Genomic DNA, 25836 nt, shown 5'->3' on the forward strand with positions numbered 1-25836 from the left:
CGTTTAGAATTTACAGCAACTTTTGGATGTTGTAACCTCAGAATTAATCAGAGTAAAAAGTTGGTTTGATGTGAATAAATCATGACTACTTTTTTGCAAGACCATATTCACGAAATTCCCTAAAAAAAAAAAAAAAAAAAAAAAAAAAGCTCCCAGGCTGGATTAAGATAGGTGTTAATATAGAAAGAGTAAATCAAACAAAAAGTTCTGGAACCAAGATATCAAGGAACATTTCAATATGGCCAAAGTAAGACATTTTCTGGTTACAAAGTCATTCCACGTTCTGTATTGTTCAACAATTATACCATATTTCAGTTACTGCACAGAAGCGTGGGGCAATACATATAAAATATTGTTACAGTCGCTAACAGTTTTGCAAAAACAATAGCTGCCAGAGTAATTCACAATGCTAGTTTTCTTACACACACAAATCCTTTGTTAAGTCTAACGCAATAAAAGTGCAGGACATTGCAAAATATCAAATTTCATAGGTTATGTATAAAATCTGCAGAAATCTATTGCCAAGAAATATTCAGGAAATGTTTTATGAATGGGAAAGTGGGTACAACCTAAGGGGAACACTATTTCTAAATCTGCAGTATAAGAACAACTATGAAAAGATTTTGCATCACAGGACTGAAACTGTGTAATGGACTGAATAATGTGCAATGTCAATAAATACAATTTGTGATAGTCACAGGGTAGAGGGAAGATGTAGTACAATATGTAGTATAATCATGTTATGATTATCACTCATTTTGTTTTCTGTATTATTATTATTATTATTATTATTATTATGATTAGTGGTAGTATTAATGTCTTTTTATTTATTGCATGATTAAGATCACATAAGTATATAGCATATATAGCAAATATAAGATTTTTTTTTTAAATTGATCTGATGCATTATGTATAGTTGTAACTATAGCTGTCATTATTTTGGGACGGTTTTCGTTATTATTGTCATTTTACAAATTAGCAGTGAGGGTAAACTTACTTTTCTCATGTTATGAGAATTGGTTTATAATCATTCTTCTCAGAAATTTCACATGTAGGATCTTAATTATACATAACTGATAACTATTGAGAAAATAATCTATTTTATTAAATATAGTTAAGGAGTAGGATTAGATAATTTTTTCACTTCTTCCTATTTCTTTGGCAAGCTCCTTATTTTGTTTTCTGTTACGTAAATATACAGCTGCTGGTCATCTAATTATAATATCATGAAAACGTTTTTTTTTTCAGTGATTCCATTCAAAAATGTAAACTTGTACATTGTATTCATTCCTTACACACAGACTGATATATTTCAAGTGTTTATTACTTTTAATTTTGATGAATATAACTGGCAACTAATGAAAACCCCAAATTCAGTATCTCAGAAAATTTGAATATTGTGAAAAGGTCCAATATTGAAGACACCGGGTGCCATACTCTAACCAACTAATTAACTCAAAACACCTGCAAAGGCCTTTAAATGGTCTCTCAGTCTAGTTCTGTAGGGGACACAATCACAGGAAGGACTGCTGACTTAACAGTCGTCCAAAAGACGACCATTGACACCTTGCACAAGAAAGGCAAGACACAAAAGGTCATTGCTAAAGAGGATGGCTGTTAACAGAGCTCTGTGTCCAAGCACATTAATAGAAGGGCAAAGAGAAGGAAAATATGTGGTAGAGAAAAGTGTACAACCTATAGGGATGACCGCATCCTGGAGAGGATTGTGAAACAAAACTCATTCAAAAATGTAGTGGTGGTTCACAAAGAGTGGACTGCAGCTGAAGGCAGTGCTTCATCAACCACCACACATAGACCTATGCAAGACGTGGTTTCAGCTGTCGCATTCCTTGAGTCAAGCCACTCTTGAACAAGAGATGGCGTCAGAAGCGTCAGAAGCGTCTCGCGTGGTCTAAAGACAAAAAGGACTGGACTGCTGCTGAGTGGTGCAAAGTTATGTTCTCTGATGAAAGTAAATGTTGCATTTCCTTTGGAAATCAAGGTCCCAGAGTGTGGAGGAGGATAGGAGAGGCACAGAATCCATGTTGCTTGAGGTCCAGTGGAAAGTTTCCACAGTCAGTGATGATTTGGGGTGCCGTGGCATCTGCTGGTGTTGGTCCACTGTGTTTTCTGAGGTCAAAGGTCAACAAATCCACCTACCAGGAAGTTTTAGAGCACTTCATGCTCCCTGCTGCTGACAAACTTTATGGAGATGCAGATTTCATTTTCCAACAGGACTTGACACCTGCGCACAGTGCTAAAGCTACCAGTACCTGGTTTAAGGACCATCCCAGTTCTTAATTGGCCAGAAAACTCGCATGACCTTAACCCAATACAAAATGTGTGGGGTGTTTGTTGTTTGCGCCTCCTTCCTTTCAAAGAGATTTTTACTTTTATCTAAGGTAAAACCGTTTTTATCTTTTAACCTCTTTGAGCAGGTTTTACGCTCTTTTATTTCTAGCCATCTGGACTACTGCAATGCACTTTATTCAGGCATTAGCCAACAAGCTCTCTCCCGTCTGCAGTTAGTCCAAAATGCAGCGGCTCGTCTTTTAACAGGGACCAGAAAACATCAACACATTACACCAATTTTTGCGTCTTTGCACTGGCTCCCTTTTCGACCCAAGTCTGCTATTTGAAAAAAATGTAAAACTTGATACACCAACAAGTTCGACTGCAACAGTATTTGCAGTGCTTAAGTGGCGGAGGGGGGGGGCTGATAAGGTTGGGAAATTCAACCCCACAAACTTAAATAAGCACCTCCAAAGGCACAATGCTAAAGAACATACCAAAGTTTTTTTTAACAATGTTTATTTCAAGCCTGATAACTTCACTCACATGGCAAGGTATACGGTTTATTCATTCAAATGTAGAATCAGATCTGTATCGGGAATCTGCCGATACGCTTAGCCCAGATATCGGTATCAAACTGGATCGGAAAAAACTGGATCGGTGCATCTCTAATTGTTGTAGTAATCCAAGGAGCCCCAACTCAGTATTGAGTGCTGTACTTCCTCATACTTTCCATGTTCATACTTTTCAATTGTCAACATTTCTGGAAATCCTTTTTTGTAATGGTCTTAAGTAATATTGTAATTTTCCATCCCAATTTGGGATTTTCATTAGTTGTCAGTTATAATCATCAAAATTAAAAGAAATTAACAGTTTTAAATAAACTAAACTGATTAATATATGTCAAAAGCTCACGCTCATATTTTTAATTAGAATTATTTATTTTTTTACCAGTGTCTAATATTTTTAGGTTTAAATTACACAATAACAGTCTGTGTTAATCACTGTTTGCAGTTGCTTGGATGAAATGCATAGCCACTTTAGTAAGTTTCATCTCAGCCCCTAACTAAAACGCCCAAAAATGTCAACATCTTGTGGTCATTTTGGGTAACTGCAAATGAAAAGAATATACAGGTAAAACCACAACACTGAGTTATGGTCCAGGAGGTGGCGACTGCTCACTATTTCTGTTGTTTCTATGGATAAAATTATATCATTACTTATATGGCAAGTGTCATGTTAGTAGTTATGAAAATGACAGAAGTATCTGTTTTTGTTTTTTTTTGTTTTTTGTTTTTTTTCCACAACAGCTAAACCAGAAGTAATCCTGTTGTGAGGTAACATGAAGAGAAATATATTGAACCATAAGAAATGTTCAGGACTGCTTGACTTTACTGATTCAAATTGGTTAATTAAAGTTAAATTAACGATTAAGATAAAAAGAGACTTCTATCACGCCGAATTCATTAAAAAAAAATACAATTTCCTGACAACAGCGTCACCTGCTGCTTCGGAAGCAAATATTCTCCTACGTCATTTCCGTCGACGTGGACGCCCCTTGACAGGAAGAGCGTCTTCTTTTTGGCTACGTGGAAGTAGCTCCTGGTTTATCAAAGGCCGAGAGCGTCTGTCGGCTCAGTCCGTCACCTCCATTCATTTAAAATGATTAAAAAATTTGATAAGAAAGACGAAGAGTCTGGTAAGGATTTGAATCAAACATTTTAAATAATGACATAGTTTTTACCACTGAAAGTAGTAAATGTAGACACAGTGCTAGTCCGTTAGCTCGCTAGCTAAAGTTAACAAATCTGACCGTCAATACTGGTTTAATGATAGCGGTTCTTGACGATTTATTACCTAATGCAGACAAACAGAACAGTGCTGCAGCTTTCTGGAGTTTCCTTATCTTTTTTGGGGGTGACACTCTATATGAATAGGTTTTTGCCCTCTTTACGGTTCTGTTATTGCATTAGCTATGCAAGCTAGCGTTGTCTGAATAATTTTATCCTGCCAGTTAGCTGCTTAATTTGTGTTTTCTCTATATTTGTCATCAATATACGGTATGCATTAGTAAAATCCTTTAACTCTCGTTTTTCTAATTGGTTATATGCTGTTACTCTGAGTTAGTAGATGAGATATCTTCTCATTGGTAAGGAGCTTGAATGCAGAATGGCCAGGTGTCTGTCTCCTCTGTGTGAAAAGCTGCAAAACTTTCCTTTAGTGGCTTTCTCCTTGTCCCAATTTAACAGAAGCAAAAAAGGGCCCACCTTTAAATTGTGCGGAGTACATTTGAATATTTTTAATATTTGTTTGAGAAGAGAAGAAAAAAAGAAAAGACATGAGGGCAAAACCTTCCTTTTCTTATTTTTGTTTGGCTTGAAAGCAAAGCAAATGTCAAAATGACACCAAAAACATGAGTGCAGGTTAAAAATTAGGATGCTCCAGTGTTGTGAGAGTTAAAATTCTAGGATAATTCAAGTCCCACAATGTGGATTGAAATGTTGTGACACTAAAAGGAAACTGTCCTCGGCCTTTAATGAATATTGCTATTTAAAGCTTGAATTTTGATGAAAGAGATCTTTTTTCATGGTTTGAAGAAATGCCAGTTAAATGACTTGTAATAGTGTGTTTTAATTACCTAGATAATCATTCAAAGCAGCTTTAGAAACTATTCTGAAATAAAACAGGTATTTTTCACCCAGTTTTTGTTCAACTGTCAGTTAAAGTATTTGCTCGCAGGTCCAAATAGATATTCTTAAAAATAACCCCACATGAAAACATTATCTTAGACCAATAGTTGTTTTCAAAATTTCTAGCTATTTACAAGTAAATCAAAAGCAGGATTGTGAGTCCAAAACATCCTAAATCTTCAGTGATGGTGCCAACATTGATTAAAAATGGATCAATGGTGTATTTAATTAATAACGGTTGGTCTTCGATCACGGTGAGCTGCCGCTTTACTGCGAGGCATTGCAGAGGGTCAGGCTCGGTCCAGCATCATTTAATACTGTTTTATTAATTAAGCAAGCTGGCATTATGATAGTTCTGTGATGCTGCCGCTAGATGGTGTTGCATCTGTTTATTTCTGCTAATCACGCCCAGTGCTGAGGCTGTTTTTATCCACAAAAAGGACCATCAAAACATTATCAGGATGGAGGCTTGGTGCATATAACTTTATTTTTTATCATGATCAAACAGTTTTTGGTCTTTTTTAAAGCATATAACGTGGCTATATACCTTTTAAAAAGAATTGCATTGGTTGGTACATTAGTGTGGTTGGGTGCTTAAAGTTTTATCTCCATATTTTTTAACAAACTGTGATGATGAGTCTTCCTGGAAAATAATCAACAGTGTTTTTGGGTATAAATTTATCGCTGCACACTGTCAGAGCTTCAAACACAGACATTGCTGTACAAACCAAAAAGGGCCAGTCACTAGCTATAGCTAGTATTTATAGCAGTATTTATAACCTAGTGCAAAAATGACTGCATTAAGTTACATTTTGAAACATGCATGCAATTTATCTCAACAATGCCGTATTCTTTTTTTTATATATAGTCTATCTTTTTTTCTGCTGGTAGTTGAGAAACCAGTGTTGAACATTACCGTGTAACACCTAAAGCTCATATGACCCGTTCTCTATTCTTCTAACACATTTAAATGGTCTTGCAGGAAGTGGGTCCAACCCTTTCCAACACTTGGAGAAGAGTGCCGTCTTGCAAGAGGTAATGTCAGCTTTATAAGAGTTTCCCTGAGCTGTGCACTTATTTCTCTCAACTGCAAGCATGAGGAAAATCTAAACAATGTTCCCGTACTACTAAGTAACGTGGTTATAATTCACAGGCACGCATCTTCAATGAGACCCCTATCAATCCAAGAAGATGCCTCCACATCCTCACCAAGATTATCTACCTCCTCAATCAGGTAAAAATGACAGATGTTTCAGCTTTGGGGGCGGGGGTGATATTCATTTTAGCATGAAAACTAACTCCTCTTGTCTTTTTTTTCGTGTAGGGAGAGCATTTCGGGACCACAGAAGCCACCGAGGCGTTCTTTGCCATGACGAGGCTGTTCCAGTCTAATGACGTAGGGCGTCCAGCTGTTCACTCGTTTGTTGCTGTTGGACATCTTTTCCCAGCTGTGGTCTAACCAAGCTTTGCTCTCCTATTTAGCAAACCCTGAGGAGGATGTGCTACCTGACGATCAAAGAGATGGCAAACATCTCTGAGGATGTCATCATTGTCACAAGCAGGTTGGTGTCAACAATTCCACCGCTTGGACTGTCGTTTAAAAAAGTATTACCGTATTTTCCGGACTATAAGGCACGCTTTAAATCATGACCGCGTGAAAAGACTATTCAGACGGATGTTTTCCATCTGTTGTTGAATTGCTTTAAAACCGGGACATGATGGTTTGCTTTTTTTTTCAAATCTTTTGGCCTCCTTCATTTTGTCATAAGGTTTATATTTAAGGGACTTGTTGATTGTAAAGGTCAGGCAGTACTTGGAATGGGGTTAATAACGGTCTGATACATTTTTCACAAAGGGTGTGGTAACTGAAGTCATTTGAAAATAGTATTTTGTATTGATTTAGTTTATCTGATTGGAAAATGCCAAAAGTAGCACCCTTTAAGTGGGTAATTACTTTTTGTCGGTGGCGTATCTTTTCCTTTTCTTTCATGTTTCAGATCTAAAGTGGGAACGAATATAGATTACCAAATTTTTTGGTGCAATAAAGCTGATGTTTCTGGGTTGATCAAGCTCTTAACAGATTTATTTAGTTATTTTTATGAAGAAAGGTGGTTTATTAGAACCTTGTTCTGATTTGTCATTGTTTTTAATAGCTTAACCAAAGACATGACTGGGAAGGAAGATGTATACAGAGGACCAGCCATCAGAGCCCTCTGCAGGATTACAGATGTGAGTGACGTTTTCTTTGGATTTTAGTTTGCAGATCTGTCACATCTAAGTAAGGAAATGCCCTCGCTTTCCGAGCGTTGCTTATTTTTCACGTCCTCCTCACAGACCACCATGCTGCAGGCCATTGAAAGGTACATGAAGCAGGCCATTGTGGACAAGGTGCCCAGTGTGTCCAGTTCAGCTCTGGTCTCCTCTCTGGTATGCTTGGTCCACCTTTTCTATTATAATAAACAGGATGTCTTGTGTTGTTGTTACTGGGTAAACCATACACTGACATCCTCTCTGCTTGTACTCCTCAGCACATGGTGAAGATGAGCTACGATGTGGTGAAGCGCTGGGTGAATGAGGCCCAGGAGGCTGCATCCAGTGACAACATCATGGTCCAGGTAGGAAAAACACCAGCATGTTGGGAGACGGTGTCATTTTAGGATTAATAAACAGAATCTTATCTTCTGAATTCTGTCATTTCCTGTATTTTATTTATTTTTTTTCCCCCTATCAGTACCATGCTCTTGGGCTGTTGTATCATCTGAGGAAGAACGACCGCCTCGCTGTGACCAAGATGCTCAACAAGTTCACCAAGTCCGGCCTGAAGTCCCCCTTTGCCTACTGCATGCTGATCCGCATCGCCAGCAAACTTCTGGACGAGACGGATGGAGGGTAGGTGGTCACAAAAAACACTTCTTTCTGCATAACTAGTGGGCGGGTGTTGATGACGTGCGTCTGATCTTAACCCACAGGCACGACAGCCCCTTGTTTGACTTCATTGAGAGCTGCTTGAGGAACAAGAACGAGATGGTCGTTTACGAGGCGGCGTCTGCCATCGTCCACATGCCCAACTGTACTGCCAGGGAGCTGGCCCCCGCCGTTTCAGGTTACCCGATTACCCCATTCTTATCCATCAAGCTCAAGCTGTGATTGTACCTGTGGGATGCTGTGATTTTTCACTGTGACTCCTTAATTACTGGATCAGTTTGGCTTAGCCGTTCACTTTGAGTTTTAGTAGGCCTGCTTTGCTTAGCCTGCATGATGATGATGATGATGGTTATGATAGTGGGGAAGGAGCCAGTTTGTAAATATTTATTACCCCAGGTTAAGCATCAAGAAAGCATGACGCACTAGGGTTACACAAAACATTGCAGATTGCTTTTTCTCACCATAACAGTTTTTATTTCCAGTTCAGACTATTCTCATCTCAAGGAAATGTACAAAAAAACATCCAATTTATACAGTAGAGGGATTCACATCCGGTTATTTATTTAAAATTTGATTCTAATTGGTAAACAATAGTCAGGTTTAGTTTATTATTCAAAGCCCAGCCCATCGCACAGTTGTTGACTTGCAGCACTAACTCCTCCTGGAGGAGCCTGTAGTGACAGTGCACTGCAAAAACAGAACTAAAAACAAGTAAAATTTTCTTGAAATGAGTGTATTTGTCCTTGATTTGAGCAGGTAAATAAGATTATCTGCTGATGGAAAAAGTATTTTTACCCCTAAATTTAAGATAATTAGATATATTGCACTTGAAATAAGTTGATGGAGATGAATTCTTCCTATTTTAAGTGAAAAAAATCTTATTCCATTGGCAGATTATCTTATTTACCTGCTCATATCAAGGACAAATACACTCATTTCAAGAAACTTTAATCTTATTTTTAGTTCTGTTTTTGCAATGTGGTCAGACGATTACCTGCAGTCGTTAGCTTTGAAGCAATCTCTCATACCGAGCATGTCTGTAGCGAGGGCTGAAATGTTTTATTACAGGATGTTAAGTTTAATTTTTAGCCCCTTGTTTACTTTTTAATCATATCATTACAACCATTACCGTTTGTAACCCCTAATAAAGGCGTATCTTTGTAGATGTGATGTCCGGTGTTTGCTGGTACAAAACTAGTTGAGAAAGCCCGTGTGGGGAGAAACGTGCACGCCGCTCAGCAATGCACACGTTGCTCTCCTGCCTCAGTGATAGTTCAATAAAGTCGGTTCAGGGACGCAGTAAAAGGATCTGATTTGAACGTTGTAGTTTTAGTCTGTGGATCTAACTGTGGACGTGTCTGCCTGCAGTGCTCCAGCTCTTCTGCAGCTCCCCCAAAGCAGCCTTGAGGTACGCTGCTGTCAGGACCCTCAACAAGGTACAAGACTTCCTTCATACCACACATTTCAACTGTAACAATTTTATGTAGTACCTTCAGTGTAGTAGAAAAGGTTCAGATTTTATCACTTTTGACGACTCTTGACGCAAGCCCACAAAAGCGGACGTATACGAGCGCCTCGACGCTTTTTTCCCCAGGTGGCCATGAAACACCCGTCGGCCGTGACGGCGTGCAACCTGGACCTGGAGAACCTGATCACCGACTCCAACCGCAGCATCGCAACGCTGGCCATCACCACGCTGCTGAAGACCGGCAGCGAGAGCAGCGTGGACCGCCTCATGAAGCAGATCTCCTCCTTCGTCTCGGAGATTTCTGATGAGTTTAAGGTGGGGGAAACTTAAACAATGTTAAAACAAAAAAAGGGTGAGGTACGTTTAACTTATTGGTTTTTATGACGTCTGTTCACTCCAGGTGGTGGTTGTGCAGGCCATCAGCGCCCTTTGTCAGAAGTATCCCAGGAAGCACAGCGTCATGATGAACTTCTTGTCCAACATGCTGAGAGACGATGTAAGTTGATTTGTCTTCATGCCACCAGTTTCTGCCTCCTAAAGCGTAGGAAGTCAGGTTGGTGTTGCTGTTTCCTTCACCTGTTTCATTGCAAATGGCCTTCCCGGCGCTCACGCAGGGGGGCTTCGACTACAAGCGGGCCATCGTGGACTGCATCATCAGCATCATCGAGGAGAACCCTGAGAGCAAAGAGACGGGCTTGGCCCACCTGTGCGAGTTCATCGAGGACTGCGAGCACACGGTGCTGGCCACCAAGATCCTGCACCTGCTGGGCAAAGAGGGCCCGCGCACCCCGCAGCCCTCCAAGTACATCCGCTTCATTTTCAACCGGGTGGTGCTGGAGAGCGAGGCGGTCCGTGCGGGTGAGCCGCCGCGCTGCTGGTCCAAGTTTACGTTGGCGCCGTTTAGCTGTTGCTGTTAACTGAAATCTTTTTGTTTTGCTTCTTCAGCTGCTGTGAGCGCTTTGGCTAAATTTGGAGCTCAGAATGATGATCTGCTGCCGAGCGTCCTGGTTCTCATGCAGAGGTGACCCTTGGTTTTAATTTGCTTTACTTAGAGCTGGTTTCTGTTCTGGTCGTTTATGCATTTTTTTCTTATTTTTCCTCCTCTTGATTATACTACTTCATATTTGCTGGAAAGATTAGAACATTGGGGCTTTTCAAATCCCGGTAGCGTTTCTGTCTGTTTTAAACAAATGTATAGGATTACTACAATTGCATTAATTAAAAATACAAAGTGAGAAACAGCCCAGAACTATTTATAAGTCTTACTTTTTTAAGTTATAATAATGTATACTGTTATTTGTGATGCATTGGAAGCAAATTGTGTTAAAGGGTTCTAATATTTTGTAGTTTTCAGATGCTTATGCAGCAGAATATTTTTTTCTATCTGGCACTTGTTTTGCTCTTTAAAGAGTAACTGAACGGTGGCTTGTAGCGAACTGGTTTCAAAACAGCTTTCCCAACTAGGAGGGATGTGGGTCATGCTTGCACAATGACTGTCCTTGTTTTCTGGTGGAAAACAGCCACATTTCTTTTTTTTTAAACACTTCTTGTTGTTGTTGCTGAGGTTCTTAGTAGGGGTGTGCAACTACTCAGATGCATTGTTCAGTTTGATTTAAAAGGTACATGTCCGCCAGTAACTCACTCTGGAAGATTTTTTTTTCTGAAAGATTATCATGTTCTGCTGCCCTATTATTTGTTATTTTTGTCTTTTTAAGCTTTGTTTTTGCTCAGTTTGTTAGTAAATAAAGCCTTTTCTGTGTATATTTACCATTACGACATTATGTGACGGGGTTACATCACTCCGCATGCATAAACAACTTACCTATCAAGCATTCTTATGCATTTCATTTGTGTTCATTCCATTGAAAAGGTTTTAGCCTTTGACTTTTATTTGTGATTGAACGAAATTCTTACCGTGATGCTGTCCTTGTTTGTGTTTGGTCGGAGCTGTAATTTTTCCTCGATCTTTGTGAAAGGAGGCTCAGGGGAGTAGGTCATCTGGCTTTCTAATAGTTCTGCTGCCAATAGATGAGGCCATGTCTGTTTATGTCAGCTCATCACATCCATTGCTGGGGTTCAAAAAGGCTCAAAAAAGGACTATCAGGATGGACGCTTGGTGTATATAGCCTTATTTTATCATAATCAACTGGATTTTGGTCTTTTTGATATAGTCATATAACGTGGTTATATACCTTTTTTAAGCTCAAAATAATCACAGAAACAACGTAATCATTACTTAAGCAAACTTTGTGATCTATAATCAACTAATATAGAAACTCCCTGGGATTTATGGGATATGTTTAGCTCAGTTTTCACATTTATGTGTAGGATTACCCAACATATATAATATTAAATAAAAACGAGAACACATAGAGGTAGTTCCCAAATGCATTTTAATGTCCGATATGATTTCAGATTAACATTGTTGTTTTTTTTTTCACAGGTGTATGATGGACAGCGACGACGAGGTGCGAGACAGAGCTACTTTCTACATGAACGTGCTGCAGCAGAAGCAGAAGGCGCTGAATGCTGCGTACATCTTTAACGGTAAACACCTCATCTGTCCGGAGCCGCCCCATGAGGCTGGCAGGCGATCAGAAAAATCAGGCGCTGACGTGTCCTCTCCCTCGCGTCTCAGGGCTGTCGGTGTCCATTCCGGGTCTGGAAAAATCCCTCCACCAGTACACCCTGGAGCCCTCGGAGAAGCCATTCGACATGAAGTCCGTACCTCTGGCCACCACTCCGATCACGGAGCAGAAAACGGGTACGAGCATAATTTGCTTTCTCCTGATTGAATGATCAAACGAATCAAAATCAAAAAAAATTCTGTCCACAAAATGGATAAAGGTTGTTTTTCCTCTTAGAAATCGCTCCTGTCGCCACCAGCAAACTGCCAGAAAAGTTGGGCCCATCTCGCCAGGACATCTACCAGGGTGAGCTTGAAGGCCTTAGTGGTTTTTCAGGATGTCCGTCAGAACGTCCACCCCTCTGACTTTCCTTCTTTTCGTCACCGATTTGCAGAACAACTCGCGGCCATCCCAGAATTCCAGTCCCTCGGCCCGCTGTTCAAGTCGTCGGAACCAGTACAGCTGACCGAGGCGGAGACAGAATACGTGGTGCGCTGCATCAAGCACACCTTCGCCCGACACATGGTGTTCCAGTTCGACTGCACAAACACTCTGAACGACCAGCTGCTACAAAAGGTTGTTTACATGGATGGAAAGCAGTCCTGCTGGACCAGATTTTCCCAAACTTGCTTTGATCGGATCTTGTTGTTGTGGTTCAAGCGTTTCAGAAGCTAGTTTTTATGTGACGGAGGCTGAACTATTGTCTGTTACAGGTGATGGTGCAGATGGAGCCCTCAGAAGCCTATGAGGTGGTAAACTACATTCCAGCCCTCAGCCTCCCCTACAGCCAGCCTGGTTCCTGCTACACCTTGGTCCGGCTGCCTGATGATGACCCGACCGCGGGTAGGAAGGCGTGGATTACTGGGATTTTCAGGCTTCCTTCACAACTTGGAAAAGTCTAAAAAAAAAAAAAATTTACCGTATTTTCCAGCTCCGGAATATAAGTCGCATCAGTCAAAAAATGCGTCCTAAAGAGGAAAAGACATAAGTCGTACCGGACTATACGCATTTATTTAGACATTTATTTCACACAATCCAAGACTAAAAACTGACATTTAATCTAGTATGCCAATTTATTAAGTTACACATCTGCATCCACAACTGGCTGAATAACATACATACCTGGGAGGGTGGATGGGGTAACTCGGCAACTTCAACCAGCGAGGTTTTATCCTGCACGTTTCAGCGTAACGAGCACAAGCCTAGTGAGCCCTCTTATAGGCTATAGACGGTAATGTTTGCTCTTTGGTTGCTTACCGGTTAATATGAAATAAAATTTGATATGTCACACCTTAAAAAACAGTGGGAGGATTGGCCAAACTACATAAAGTGTGGCTTATAGTCTGAAAAATACGGTTTATATGTATCAAATCGCAAAATGATCAGTCTCTAAAGACTGAATGGATGTAACATTTTGTTTATATGGATCATGTGTGACATATGAACAAAATGACCCTCGATTCCTCAAACTTTAGTGTAACGGCAAAATCAGTTGGCTTTTCTAAACCACATTTACCAGGATGGGTACAGTTTTTTTGTTTTTCCATTTTAATGGGGGCACCAAACAAAAAAAAAAACACGGCAACATTTGATCGTTTTAATATATCAAAGAATCACTTGTGGCTCTGGAACGGCAGGTTGCAGACCTCTGAGCTAGTACATTAAATTTGTGATCCAATGTCAATATGGCTAAAGCCAAAAGTGCAACACCTTCATTTTAAAGTTATTTAATGAAAACTGTAAAGGTAAAAAATGAAAATGGTCTAAATAATTGACGCTTTTCTTTGGATATTACATTCCTTTAACATCGGGGTGATGTAAAAATTATGATGTATACCTAAACACATGAGCTTTAGAGTATAAATTCTCACGATGAACTACCATTGATCATGAAAACAATTTTCTAAGACACTTGAAGTTCACTCATTGTAGTATTTTATGTGTCATAGAGGCATAGATACACAGTGTTGTAAAAAAAACATTGCAAAGATGAGTAAGCCTTGTAACCTGAAGAATAGCTGAAGGATGCATGTAGTGGCCTCTAAAAACCAGATGAAGGTTTACCTGCAACAAGTGCCATGAAGTAACACTTTTGGTTGCTTGTTTATGAAAAATAAGATTGACTATAAATGGAAGACTCACTGTTGGTTTAGACGTTTCGATGTTGGAGCGAACTTACAACATGAGGTGACTGATGAGGATGCACGCTGACAGAAAATCATGAGTGTCTCTATAACACTTAAGCATGGATAGGTTCCTCTATAACTAAACCCTGGATCAGCCACTAACGAGAACACAAGTAGACAAACCAGGGAAATCTACAAAAGCAAAGACTTCATACACATACATCATAGTGAAACCATGCTGTCACACAAGTCTCCAAGGCCGTACAGTTCAGCTTGATGTATTCTAGTTGAGAAACTCCACGTGGACGTTGGTACACCGGGGTGTTGTAGTTGTACCACTCCAGTTCGTCCATGTTTCCATCATCTAGACATGGATGGCTTGCTTTCTTGAACATCGAGCACTACAACAAACAACTTGCTGTTTTTTCTATGATATAGATGCAAGTAATCTTCTACCATGTTTTATACATATACAAGTAAACTATGCTGCCACACAAGTTCTCCAAGGCCATACAATTATCAGGCTTGATGTATTCTAGTTGAGAATATCCACCAGGATGTTCAGAGACACATCCGGTGTTGTAGTTGATGAACCCCCTCCAGTGTTTCACTCTGTGGTACCGTCAGGCAGTGTTGTCCATCATTCAATTATCAGGTGTAGATGTTTTTTTTTTGTCGTGAACATCAAACATGCTTCATGGTACACTACAACAACATTGCCCATCACGGGTGCGGTGTGGTCTACCATGTTGTGTACAACAAAAGCAAGTTAAAGTTACATACATCAAGACCTACTCCACACATACAGTTTCACATGCATTCTACTTGACCACGTAGTCTATTATTTAATATAGCGGGGAGGAGGAGCCAAAAAAAAAAAAAAAAATCTATATTTTATACACTAATGTGTTGTCAGTCTCACTACAGCCTGCATCTCTCCACTAGTACATCACGAGGTACTTTAGTCTACTATCTCTGTCTATAGGTTCTACAGTAGGCATACTTACCTTGCTTATGCTTTCCTATTCTAAGATTGTAACAGTGGTGGCGGGGCTGATATTTAACCCCCCACCCCTGGCGTCCCGGCTCCCCCTTTCATTTTTGTTGCACCTCGTTATCTCTAGTGGAGTCACCCTATCCCTATTACTAGTCAATTTTAGTTTTGTATTTGTCAATTGTCAGTCTGAGCTTTAAGAGCCCAGGTGCTTTTTCTTTGCCAATGTCTGGAGGTTGCCTCAACCAGGGTTTGAACTCCCAACCATTGGGTTCAAAGCACAGCACCTCTAACCTCTGTGCCAACCATCCAGATACAAGTGAATGGGTAGATGAGGTAAAACACCCTACTATTCATCCATGTTTATTAAATTAAAAGTTCAAAAATGGGACCAAAAATATTGACAGCTGTTAAATTTGGATTGGAAAGAGCTTCAACTTGAAACTGTTCATGGAAGCCTGAGTTTTAATTGAGAGTTTAATTGCTGTTAAACTCAACTAAGTGTCTGTCTTTCTGCAGTGTCCTGCACATTCAGCTGTACCATGAAGTACCTGGTGAAGGACTGTGACCCCAACACAGGAGAGCCTGACGACGACGGTTATGACGATGAATACGTGGTACGTAGAGAAAGGCAGTTTGGAGCTGGCAGGTACGAGTCAATCTACCTAAAACCTGGAGCTTTAATCGTCGTTTATTCACCAATTCAGCTAGAGGACCTGGAGGTGACCGTGGCAGATCACATCCAGAAGGTGTTGAAACCGAACTTCGGGGCAGCGTGGGAAGAAGTGGGAGACGAAAACGAGAAGGAAGAGACGTTCGCCCTTGCTTCTGTGCGGACACTAGACGGTACGCGCTCCTAAATTAGCTTTTGTTGGTGCAGGTGACCCCGCCCTGCTTTAACCGACGGCTGTTCTCGTGGCTCGTTTTTACAGAGGCGGTTGGTAACATCATCAGCTTCCTGGGGATGCAGCCCTGTGAGCGCTCTGACAAAGTCCCCGAAAACAAGAACTCTCACGTCCTCTTTCTTGCCGGTGAGTCTCCGATTCCTGGACGACTGCAGCGTAGTCCAGGTTCTGCCTCGTTTGTCCTGACAGTTTCCCCTCCTCCTCCTCCTCAGGCGTGTTTCGAGGAGGACACGACGTGCTGGTCCGGGCTCGCCTGGCGCTGGCCGACGGCGTCACCATGCAGGTGACGGTGCGCAGCAGCGAGGAGACCGTCGTTGACGTGATCCTGGCCTCGGTGGGCTAAACCTAGAAACCGGAGCAACTAACATCCATCGCTTCCTGGGTCCTAAAGTCTAACTCGTTATTGTGATTATGTCTACCATTGAAAATATTTTATATCTTCTACATCAGCTAAAAAGTTTTTTTTCTCTCTCATCGTCTGGTTCTATGACAATATTGTTTCCTTCAGCTTCACAATAAAGCTTGTCAAAATGCAACTTGGAACTTTTTGTTTTTTAATCAAAATTACTGTTTATTTAAAGTTCACATTTAGAGTAATGTAGAAAATGATATCAAAAGTAATGCAGGATTCAGTAATCAGAGATGCTCAACATTGCACAAGATCAGAGTTTTCTTCAGGCCTAACTTCAGCTCCTAAATTTAACATCCTTAATAGCAGGTTAGAAATAAATCAACTAGTCTCTGCTCTGGTTTTGGTGTTTGATGCCTGCTCAGAAAGAGTGGAAAAAATTAAAATAAGCCTTGAGGAAGCCGGCGGGGTCCTCCAGCTGCGGGTAGTGACTGATGTGGTCGTCCAGGATGGTGACGGTCGACTTCTTCACCAGATGCCTGCAATAAAAGCAAACATTGGCAGTTAACATGAACTGCGTTACAAATACAGGAAAAATAAAAGTTTTAAAAGTTCTCGTTTGACAATATTCTGCTTTTTAACGGCTTTCAGTATGAGTTCAAATAATTGACCTAGTTGGGTTTTATTACTCATCTTCCACATTTCAGGCAGCAGCAGCTTGCCGGCTTAATGCTGCGTTTGTTTAGCACCTCAACCACGCCTATTTTTTTTTTTTTGTTTTTTTTTACAACAGGTCGTCTTTAAAACCTAGATTTTGATTTCTTCAGAGAACAAAGACAGCAAAATTACCTTTTCTTTAACAGATTTGTGCATATTTATCTTTAGGTTCCCAATCAACAAATGCAAAGAAAGCCATTAATTTAGACAAAAAGTGAGCTGGAGAAAAGATAAAAGGCATACATTTATAATTTAGAAGTCTTTATTCCAAGATAATTGTTTAATGAATCAAGAGGGGAAAAAAGTATTTCATTCAACCTGTTCTTAGTTATCCAGACTCATATCAGATGAAATTAAAAAATACAAAATCATCCTGACTTCCCCCCGAGAATATTAGAAGTTTCTGACTAGATTAAAAAAAAAAATTCAGCTTTTTTTCCTTCTTCCATATTTGAAATGCTTTATCTTAACATTTTAATCACATTACAGCCACAGCCTTCTTTGTACTTTTAGGATTTGATGTGACTGGCCGACACAGATGAATGTCTGATTATAAAGTGCAAAAAAGATAAATGCTTTGAAAAAAAAAAAAAAGTATTCACAAAGATAACAGAATCCCCTCCTATCCCCATAAATAAAATCCAGCCACCTGGAGAAGTCATCTAACCTCTAAACGAAGCCCACTTCTCTGTGATTTAATCTCAGTATGAAAGCAGCTGTTCTGTGAAGACCTCACAGAAAATGTAGGTCTGTTTAAAGCAGGGTTCGGTTCTAAAACACTATAGAACATTAAGGTTATAGTTGGGTGGAACGTTAATGTGTGGAAGCTGAGAACAGCAGTATCAAGATTTTTTTTTTTAGGTGGTTTTCTAAAGATAACTGCTTTCAGATTTTATTTAGGGGTGTCAGAATAGATGGAGCTAAAAATACACATACTTTTCTGATTTACATTTGTAACAGTAAAAAAATAAAAAGGCATCCCTTTCCATTCAGGTCACCGTTACACACTCAGTTACATTACGCTGGTCTACTGCATAGAAACTCCAGTCAAGCGTTCTGGAGTTCGGGGGCTGAAACAGTTTAAGGGGTGTGAATACTTTTGCGTGGAGTCAGAGGAAGGGTCACTCACAGGTAAAGACGGATGAACTGTGGATGGGGGTTAACGGGGTCCAGGGGGCCGTAGATCATGTGCACTGAAACGAGGAAAGGAAACGGGAGGATGAATGAAATGAAGGAAGTCATTTTACTCTAACCTTTCTATGCAGTCTAGAAAAGATTCCAGCACTTTCCAGGTCTGGATGAGTATAGAAACGTGGACTAATAGCTAATATTTGTATTTCCAGACCTCTTTCCATATTCTGTTGTCTAAATCGTATCCTTTCCTTCCTTCCTTGTATACTTCCTTTCTTTGTGCCCTTTTCTTTTGTTTCTCTTTTTATTTCTTATGTTTACTTCTTTCTCTTCCTAATCCTTCCCGCACTGTCCTTATTTCCTTGTCCTATTTTCCTCCCTTCACTGCAAAAACAGAACTAAAAGTAAGTGAAATTTTCTTGAAATCATTGTAATTTTCCTTGATTAGAGCAGGTAAATAAGACTATTTGCCAATGGAATAAGATTTTTGCACTTAAAATAGGAACAATTCATCTCCATCGTCTTATTTCAAGTGCAGGATGTCTAATTATGTTATTTTAGAGATGAATTGCTCCTGTTTTAAGTGCAAAAATCTCAATTCTATTGGCAAATAGTCTTATCTACCTGCTCAAATGAAGGAAAAATACACTCATTTCAAGAAATGTTTTACTTATTTTTGTTCCCTTTTTGCAGTGTTGTCATTCGCTTCCTTCGCCCATCCAATCTGTGTATCCTTTTTTCTTTCCCTCCTGTGTGTCCTTCCTTCCTTTCTCCTATACCCTTGTATCCTTTCTTAGCTCTTTCCTCTTGTGTCATTTCCCCCTTTTATCTTTTTGTGCTTTCTTCCTTCCTTATTTCCCACCTTGTCTTCGCTTCCTCACTTTCCTATGCCCTCCTTGTCTGCTTCCTTCCTTCTGTCTGTCCCTTCCTTTCTTTTTTTGTCCCCTTTTTTTGCCCTTCTACGTGTCCTCCCTTAAGCAAACGATACACTTCCTGCACGACGTGGAGGCTGCTCCTCACAGGCTGACTATCTTAGCATCCCTCCCTCAGATTAACGAGCCTCGTTAGGAAGCCGCCCTCTCTGACCAACGGACTTACGTGGGGCCTGCGTGGACGTGAGCGCTCCCACCCAGCGGTCTCTGTGTTGAAATCTCTGATTGATGTACTGGAGAATACTGGAGCAGGGGGGCGAAACCACAAGCAAGTCAACCACCTGCCAAGAGAACAGGAGGCGGCGGGCGCGTAGAGACGCAACGTCACCTGTCCAACACCAGGTTGCCATCATTGTAGCGTAGACCTGTCCACATGTCCCAGAGCTCCGCGTCCGTGGGCTGCGTGTAGGGGCCGAACACTTCTCCAATGCTACCAAAAAGGAATAATAACTAAAAAATTTCTTCTCAGTTTTTTTTTTTTTTTTTTTTTTTTTTAAACAAAACATTGAGGTCTTCTTACCCCTTTTGGAAAATGAAAAAGTTGGTGAGGCGTGTGAGAAATGTCGCCAAAATACTCGAGTCCTTCAACAGCTTTTGGGGGACAGGTTAAAAAAAACATGTCAGGCAAAGACAAAGGCGTACACTCCTTTCTTTTCTTTTTTCTTCATTAACAGGAGCGCGTAACATTTCACATGAGCCGGGGAGTAGGACTCACCGTCTGCAGCAGCCGGGGGTGGTGCGTCTCTGGGAATATTCCTGTTGGAAATCAAACTCAGGGAAGTTTAAAAAAAGGCAAATCTCAGCATACATTTAGAAAGACAAGACGGCTATAAAACGCACTGAGCTATATAATACACTGGAGTGCTAATCACCGTCTTTTTGAACGAGTCGCTTTGAAGCCACCAGCCGCCATATTGGTACTCCCTATTTCCCCCCAGTAACTAGGCAATATGTGCGCTACAGCATCAAATAACGAGGATTTTCTCATGTTCGGGGGGGGGGGGGGGGGGTGTGGGACTTAAAACTTTTAAAATGTCAAATGCCATATAGTTTTATGTAATGTTCTAAAACTATCAAGTACTGAGAAAGTCATGTGCTGAAATATTTTGCATTATATTCATTTAAATATATATGTTTAACATTTATAAATAACAATATACAAAAACATATATTTACCTATGTGTATACATATATATACATATACACATACTTATATATACATATATATATATATATATTTAATATGAATAATATGTAAAATATTTCAGCACGTAATTTCCTAGTAGTTGATAGTGTTAGTACATCCACTGACTGTAGAATTACCTGTGAAACGTTTTCACACAGCCAGAAAACTGCTTGTTATTGCAACCAAATCCTATGGGATTCTGTGAGAGTAGGGAGTAGCAAGATGGCGGCCAGTGACTTCAGTTTTTCGGCAAAATCAGCACTCCATGTATTATATAGCTCAGTGATAAAACGTGGAAAAATACGAAATTTAATTGTTCCATAAATCAATAAACAATCAGCCTCTGCATTATTTTTCAAAGCGCACAAGTTGGTTCAAAAGCATCTCTCTTTCCGACAAAAAAAAATACTGCAGCCTCCTTTCTTGAAACACAGGAAGTGATTGCCAAATAAGGACTACGACGGGTCACAGATTAACTGCACGTCAATCTGAATGCAGCTTGGATTTTATTTAGTCGGTTTTTTTTGCCGTCAAGCAGAGGCTAAAACAAGTCAAAGTTGTTCTTTTGAATACAGCATTTAAAAACACATATAGATTTAGGTAGTTAGTAGTGAATTAGGCAGAATGCGGCACGACACTGACCGTTAATGGCACTTCCTACAGTGCCACGCTCCTATCAGATGAGCTTAGTCATTCATGCAAGCTGCATGAATGACTTTACCGGCACTGCTTTTGTCTGGTGTTACCCATCAACGCCGGAGCTCGTTTTCCAAACACATCGGGATCACTCTACGGCAAATTGTTGCGATGCATCGATTTGTCAATTACATTACCCACCCTTACAACCAAACAAAAGGGCCATGCTTCTGAACATCTAAAAAATCTTGACTTGGCATCTGTTAAAAAAAAAAAAAGTTCCTCATTGCTTAGGCTTTAAATTTATTCCTAATTTGTTCCCAACCCAAAATTGATATTATTTTTTCTATGAACTTAAAGAAAAGGTCACATTTTCCATTACATAGCTTCACCTCCTTTAAAATGGGCATAGTTTTATACACTACCCTACACACTGAGACTATCTTAAACTGGTAATCCAGTACAGCACCAGGACTCTCTGGAGCGTCATAAACATGGCATCTGGATTAAAGGAGACTTGACAAAGTTGAATACTTGTCGACACGAACAGCGCTTAAATGGCGTTTACTTGCACTACTCGTCAGTATTAAAGTCATATTTGCTCAACTATATGTCTACAGCTCCCCTAATTTATGGATTAGTGTCCCTTAGATAACTAGAGGGACACACCAGGCCGTTTGTAGCCATCGGCAGGCCGCCAGCATCGTTCCAGTTGGCTTCTGACCACTCTTCTCAGAAACGGTGGAGTTCATTTGAGCTGGTCGGGGTCCTGTTACAGGCTCGCCTCATGAGCGGGGGCTATACATTTTTAATAGAGCTGCGGTCAGGGCCACTCCTGCGTTATCCATGCTGAAGCCAGTTTCAGTGTGCTTTTGGGAACATTGCGCCGTTGGAAAACACCAGTTGTGTCCACGTTGCCCCCTCATCCGACCCAGACAGACACCCTCTGGGAAGGGGATGGGTCCAAAGTATCTGCAAACCATCTAGGAACCGAGATGGCGAGAAAGACGCTCACTGTCCCCAGTCGATCTGGAATGGACCCGACCAAAACGTCCTTTTTTTTTTTTTTCCTGCCGCAGGAGACCAAACTACACATGAGCCAGTTACATGTATCTGGTTATTTCTGTAGTTTTTAGACCTTTATGTGAAATCACATTAGAAATGAGCAACAACTTCATGTTTTTCGTTCAGCATTCATGTTGCACCCACTGTACCTCCGTTTGAAAGGCAGAGACTGTTGAAGATCAGATGCCCCGAGCGATTTTGGTCACTCCTAATTTGGGAGAAAACCGAAAAGGAGGGAAAAAAAAAAAAAAGATAAGCGAAAGAAACTAACGGGGACCGCTTGATCTTTTTTTGATTGGATTTAAAACAATCACCTGTATAGCAGCTCCTGGGCCACGGTGTCTCCATAGTCGTGGGATATCAAATTGAGACGCTGACTGCTCAGACCCAAGTGGGCCACCAGGGCCTCAACTATGCTGGCCTGTTCAAAGATGGAGTACCTGTGGGGTCTCTGGGGGGGTGGGGGTGGCATGGAGAAACAGGGCAAGAGAAAAACATGCGAGTGAAGCAAACGGTGGTGATGGACCCAAAGGTGGCAGAGGGGGGGGGGGAAATAAAAATAAAATCATCACACTACAAAAACGGATCTAAATATAAGTAAAATGTTCTTAAAGTTAGTGTACTTATCTTTGATTTGAGCAGGTAAATAAGACTATCTGCCAATCCAATGAGTATTTTTACCCTTAAAATAAGATAATTAGACATCCTGCACTTGAAAACTTGAAACAAGATGATGGAGATGAATTTTTCCCATTTCAAGTGCAAAAATCTTATCCCCTTGGCAAATCATCTTATTTACCTGCTCAAATCAAGGACAAATACACTCATTTTAAGAACATTTTCTACTTATTTCTTAGTTCCGTTTTTGCAGTGCACAGCGTGAAACACGAAGACCCACCGGTTTGTCGCTGAAGCCGAATCCAAGAAAGTCCAGAGCAATGACTCGATTGAAGCGCAGCGTGAGCGGATCCCAGATCTGCGTGGGGGAAGGGGGGGGGGGGGGGGGGAGATTGGGTTTCTACACTCATTTATATTTGCTTATGATGCAACTTTGAAGGGTAAAAACACACAAATAAAGGGTCAATGTGAATTTATGGCAGGTATTTCTGCAGTGTCCTGACATTCAGTGGATAATCTGAAAGTGACTGGATGGATGGCAGATGAACCATCAGAGTGATGGATGGATGCATGGATGGATGGATGGATGGATGGATGCATGCATGCATAGATGGATGCATGCATGCATAGATGGATGCATGGATGGATGATGAACTAACGGGTTCATGTCGGACCAAACGGCGGTTATTAAACGTTTGGATGGGAGGAAAGAAGCAACTGCTGGGATCAGCTTTCCGGCCTGGGTACCTTGTTCCAGTCGTAGCTGGAAGTGGGGAAGCCGTGGAGCAGGAGGACCACATCTGAGCTTCCCAGCGCCCCGTGGGAGTCTGGGGAGGAACGTGATGACGTGAGACAGGAAACAGGTGGACGTGTGGAGATAGACGTTTTTTGCCTCCTGGGCCGCTGGCTACCTCTGTAGAAGATCCTCTTCCCCCTGAAGTGGAAGAAGTCCCCGGCGCCGTGCCACTTGTGCAGGGCGGCGGAGAGCTGCGGCGGCGGGATGTGCAGGTAGACGGCCACCAGCGGCACGCAGATCAGACCCACATGGAGCCACCACTCTCTCATGTTGAGCTCAGCGGTGAGGCGGTCTCATTCCTGCGCCGGGAGACACGCAAGCCGAGCGGAGACAAGCGCGGTGTTAAAGGGCCAGTTAACGGAGCCTCTAAGCAGCGGGAATGGCTTATTAAAGACAGAGGGCGACACTTACTGCAAAAGTTCCTGCTTGTTGTCAGCAGACCTTCGCCCCGTGTTCAGGACCTGCAGAGGATATTCCTGTGGGGGGTCATTAAAGAAGCGCAGAGCAGAGAAAGCTAAGAGGTGTCACTCCGTTCGGTTTTACGTCGCGGGAAAAAACGCCAAACCGTTACGGTTGGCTGCGGCGCAATTGGTTTCTAAAAAGGTGAGTCATCTGAAGAATAAGGGATCTTCGCAGACCTTCTAGACAGGGAATGAGGCGTTTACAGCCATCTTCCGGTCTGGATGTGTAGCGGCATTAAGCGGATCAAATACAACCCTTTAATTAAATGGGAAGTAATTGTTTGTTAGAATTTTAATTTAGTTTTGTGCTTTAAATTGTTTTATTCTATACTTTTTTTTCAGAATTTAACAGCATTTGCTTTTTTTATTCAAGCCAATTCAGACTGTAATGAACACATAACCGCAAGAAAAAAATGTAATCTCGTCAACCAGCAAAGGTATTCCTTACAGCTTATATTTGTGGACAAAACGATTGTCTTTTTTTGTATCATAGAATTTATTTTTTATTGTGGTTTTGGTTATTATTAATCACTTCCACACCCAAATCAAGGACAATTTTTTAGTAGTAACTCCATTTATCGTATGTGTCTTTATGTGTTTTGCAAAAATACAAATAGAATAGAATGATCCTTTATTTGCATGCACACAATAAAAACTAAGAATAACAGCAAACACGTATACATTTGTCACATAAATAGAAAAATAAATACTAGGTTTTAAAAGTGAGGTAAATTGTATGCTTTTTGTTGATTTCTGTTTGTAAATGTACAAGTTTACATGGTGTCACATTTCAAATAATGCATGAAAACAAAAACTTTCTGTGGTGGGGAAATCAGGCAGAATAATAAACAGCCTGGTCGGGAAAAAAAGTGACCATAAATATTCCGGTACACAAAAATGTGGATTTTTATTTTTTATTTTTTTTATAGATAGAAATTGCTGTTCTGTACCTTTGATTCCAATTCTACAATGTAGTGATTGATGTGTACTTGACTTGGCATAAATGACTAATTACGTCAACTATAGCATCTAAAGAAAAGGTTTGTCACTATTTCTGTTATGGAGTAATATTTATTTTATTTTTCAAGGCTGGAATTACAGCCCAGTTAGCGCATACATGCTTCGAAGATGGATTTGAGCCTGTACCAGGAAGCCTAAACCCTTAAAATTATATACTGATAAGATTCCCTTACTCTTGGTGGACATTATATTTATGTTTTTCTTACACAAATTAAGCAAAAAAGCTATTTAAGTGTTTTGTTCAGGTATATTGTCACGAATTGCTGCAAAGTCAGTAATTCAAGCGACTGGGTTTCCTTACATGACAACCTGCAGACGGCTGGTTGTTGTGCTAAAAGCACTTTGTAGATAAAAATGAAGTGAAATTTCACAATCGGCTCCCCCAGTAAGGTGAGTAAGAACTTAACTTTGCTTTGTTTAAAAAAAAAAAAAAAAAAAAAAGAAATTCCTCCAAACATCTAGAGGTTCATAGACGAGATTTTGTTTAACATCCAAAGTTGTTGACACGTTTCAACATTGCAAAGGCAGGAATCTGGTCATGAACAGGTGTGGGGACATAGAGAACGAACGGCACAGGGATGCAGAGGGTGTCCATAGTAAATCCTGCAGGGGGAGAAAGCCAAGAACACACAGAGACACTGAACTGCAAATGAAAGCTGCGCATGGAGCAGAATGTGAAATGCTGGGGTGTTTGTGCTCAGACTGAGGCCTCCAAGGAGCCACCAGCAACGGTAAACCTGCACTCCTCACTCTGCACTACTCAGAGTCATCAAACAGCACAGCGGGAGCCTCAGCAGCACAAATCACAGCTACAGGTGTCTACTTCCAGCACAAAGCAAAGTGTCCTCAGCAATCCCTTCAACATCAATGCGACGAGCGGGAACCTGAGGGGTCTATT

General features: G+C 40.7%; 2 protein-coding genes across 2 annotated transcripts; one reads left to right on the forward strand and one right to left on the reverse strand.

The window, feature by feature from the left end:
* Nucleotides 1–3847: 3847 nt before the first annotated feature.
* On the forward strand, nucleotides 3848–16563 carry copg2 (COPI coat complex subunit gamma 2). Its single transcript, XM_012850506.3, has 24 exons — nucleotides 3848–3991; nucleotides 5965–6017; nucleotides 6136–6216; nucleotides 6307–6378; nucleotides 6465–6544; nucleotides 7136–7211; nucleotides 7317–7409; nucleotides 7511–7597; nucleotides 7714–7871; nucleotides 7952–8085; nucleotides 9276–9343; nucleotides 9502–9690; nucleotides 9776–9871; nucleotides 9990–10233; nucleotides 10321–10396; nucleotides 11819–11922; nucleotides 12014–12139; nucleotides 12240–12308; nucleotides 12397–12578; nucleotides 12716–12845; nucleotides 15642–15739; nucleotides 15830–15968; nucleotides 16055–16153; nucleotides 16240–16563. Exons 1-24 carry the CDS (start codon nucleotides 3955–3957, stop codon nucleotides 16368–16370), a joined length of 2622 nt encoding a protein of 873 aa, XP_012705960.2. The 5' UTR covers nucleotides 3848–3954; the 3' UTR covers nucleotides 16371–16563.
* A 14-nt stretch (nucleotides 16564–16577) lies between these two features.
* Nucleotides 16578–23999, reverse strand: mest. Its single transcript, XM_036148893.1, has 12 exons — nucleotides 23869–23999; nucleotides 23573–23756; nucleotides 23409–23488; nucleotides 22942–23019; nucleotides 22358–22494; nucleotides 22193–22251; nucleotides 19872–19912; nucleotides 19677–19747; nucleotides 19485–19586; nucleotides 19323–19399; nucleotides 18223–18286; nucleotides 16578–16915 (listed from the first exon to the last, which is right to left on the reverse strand). Exons 2-12 carry the CDS (start codon nucleotides 23724–23726, stop codon nucleotides 16798–16800), a joined length of 981 nt encoding a protein of 326 aa, XP_036004786.1. The 5' UTR covers nucleotides 23727–23756; nucleotides 23869–23999; the 3' UTR covers nucleotides 16578–16797.
* Nucleotides 24000–25836: the final 1837 nt, after the last annotated feature.

This window comes from Fundulus heteroclitus, chromosome 17 (assembly GCF_011125445.2).
Source record: "Fundulus heteroclitus isolate FHET01 chromosome 17, MU-UCD_Fhet_4.1, whole genome shotgun sequence".
Classification (NCBI taxonomy): Eukaryota; Metazoa; Chordata; class Actinopteri; order Cyprinodontiformes; family Fundulidae; genus Fundulus; species Fundulus heteroclitus.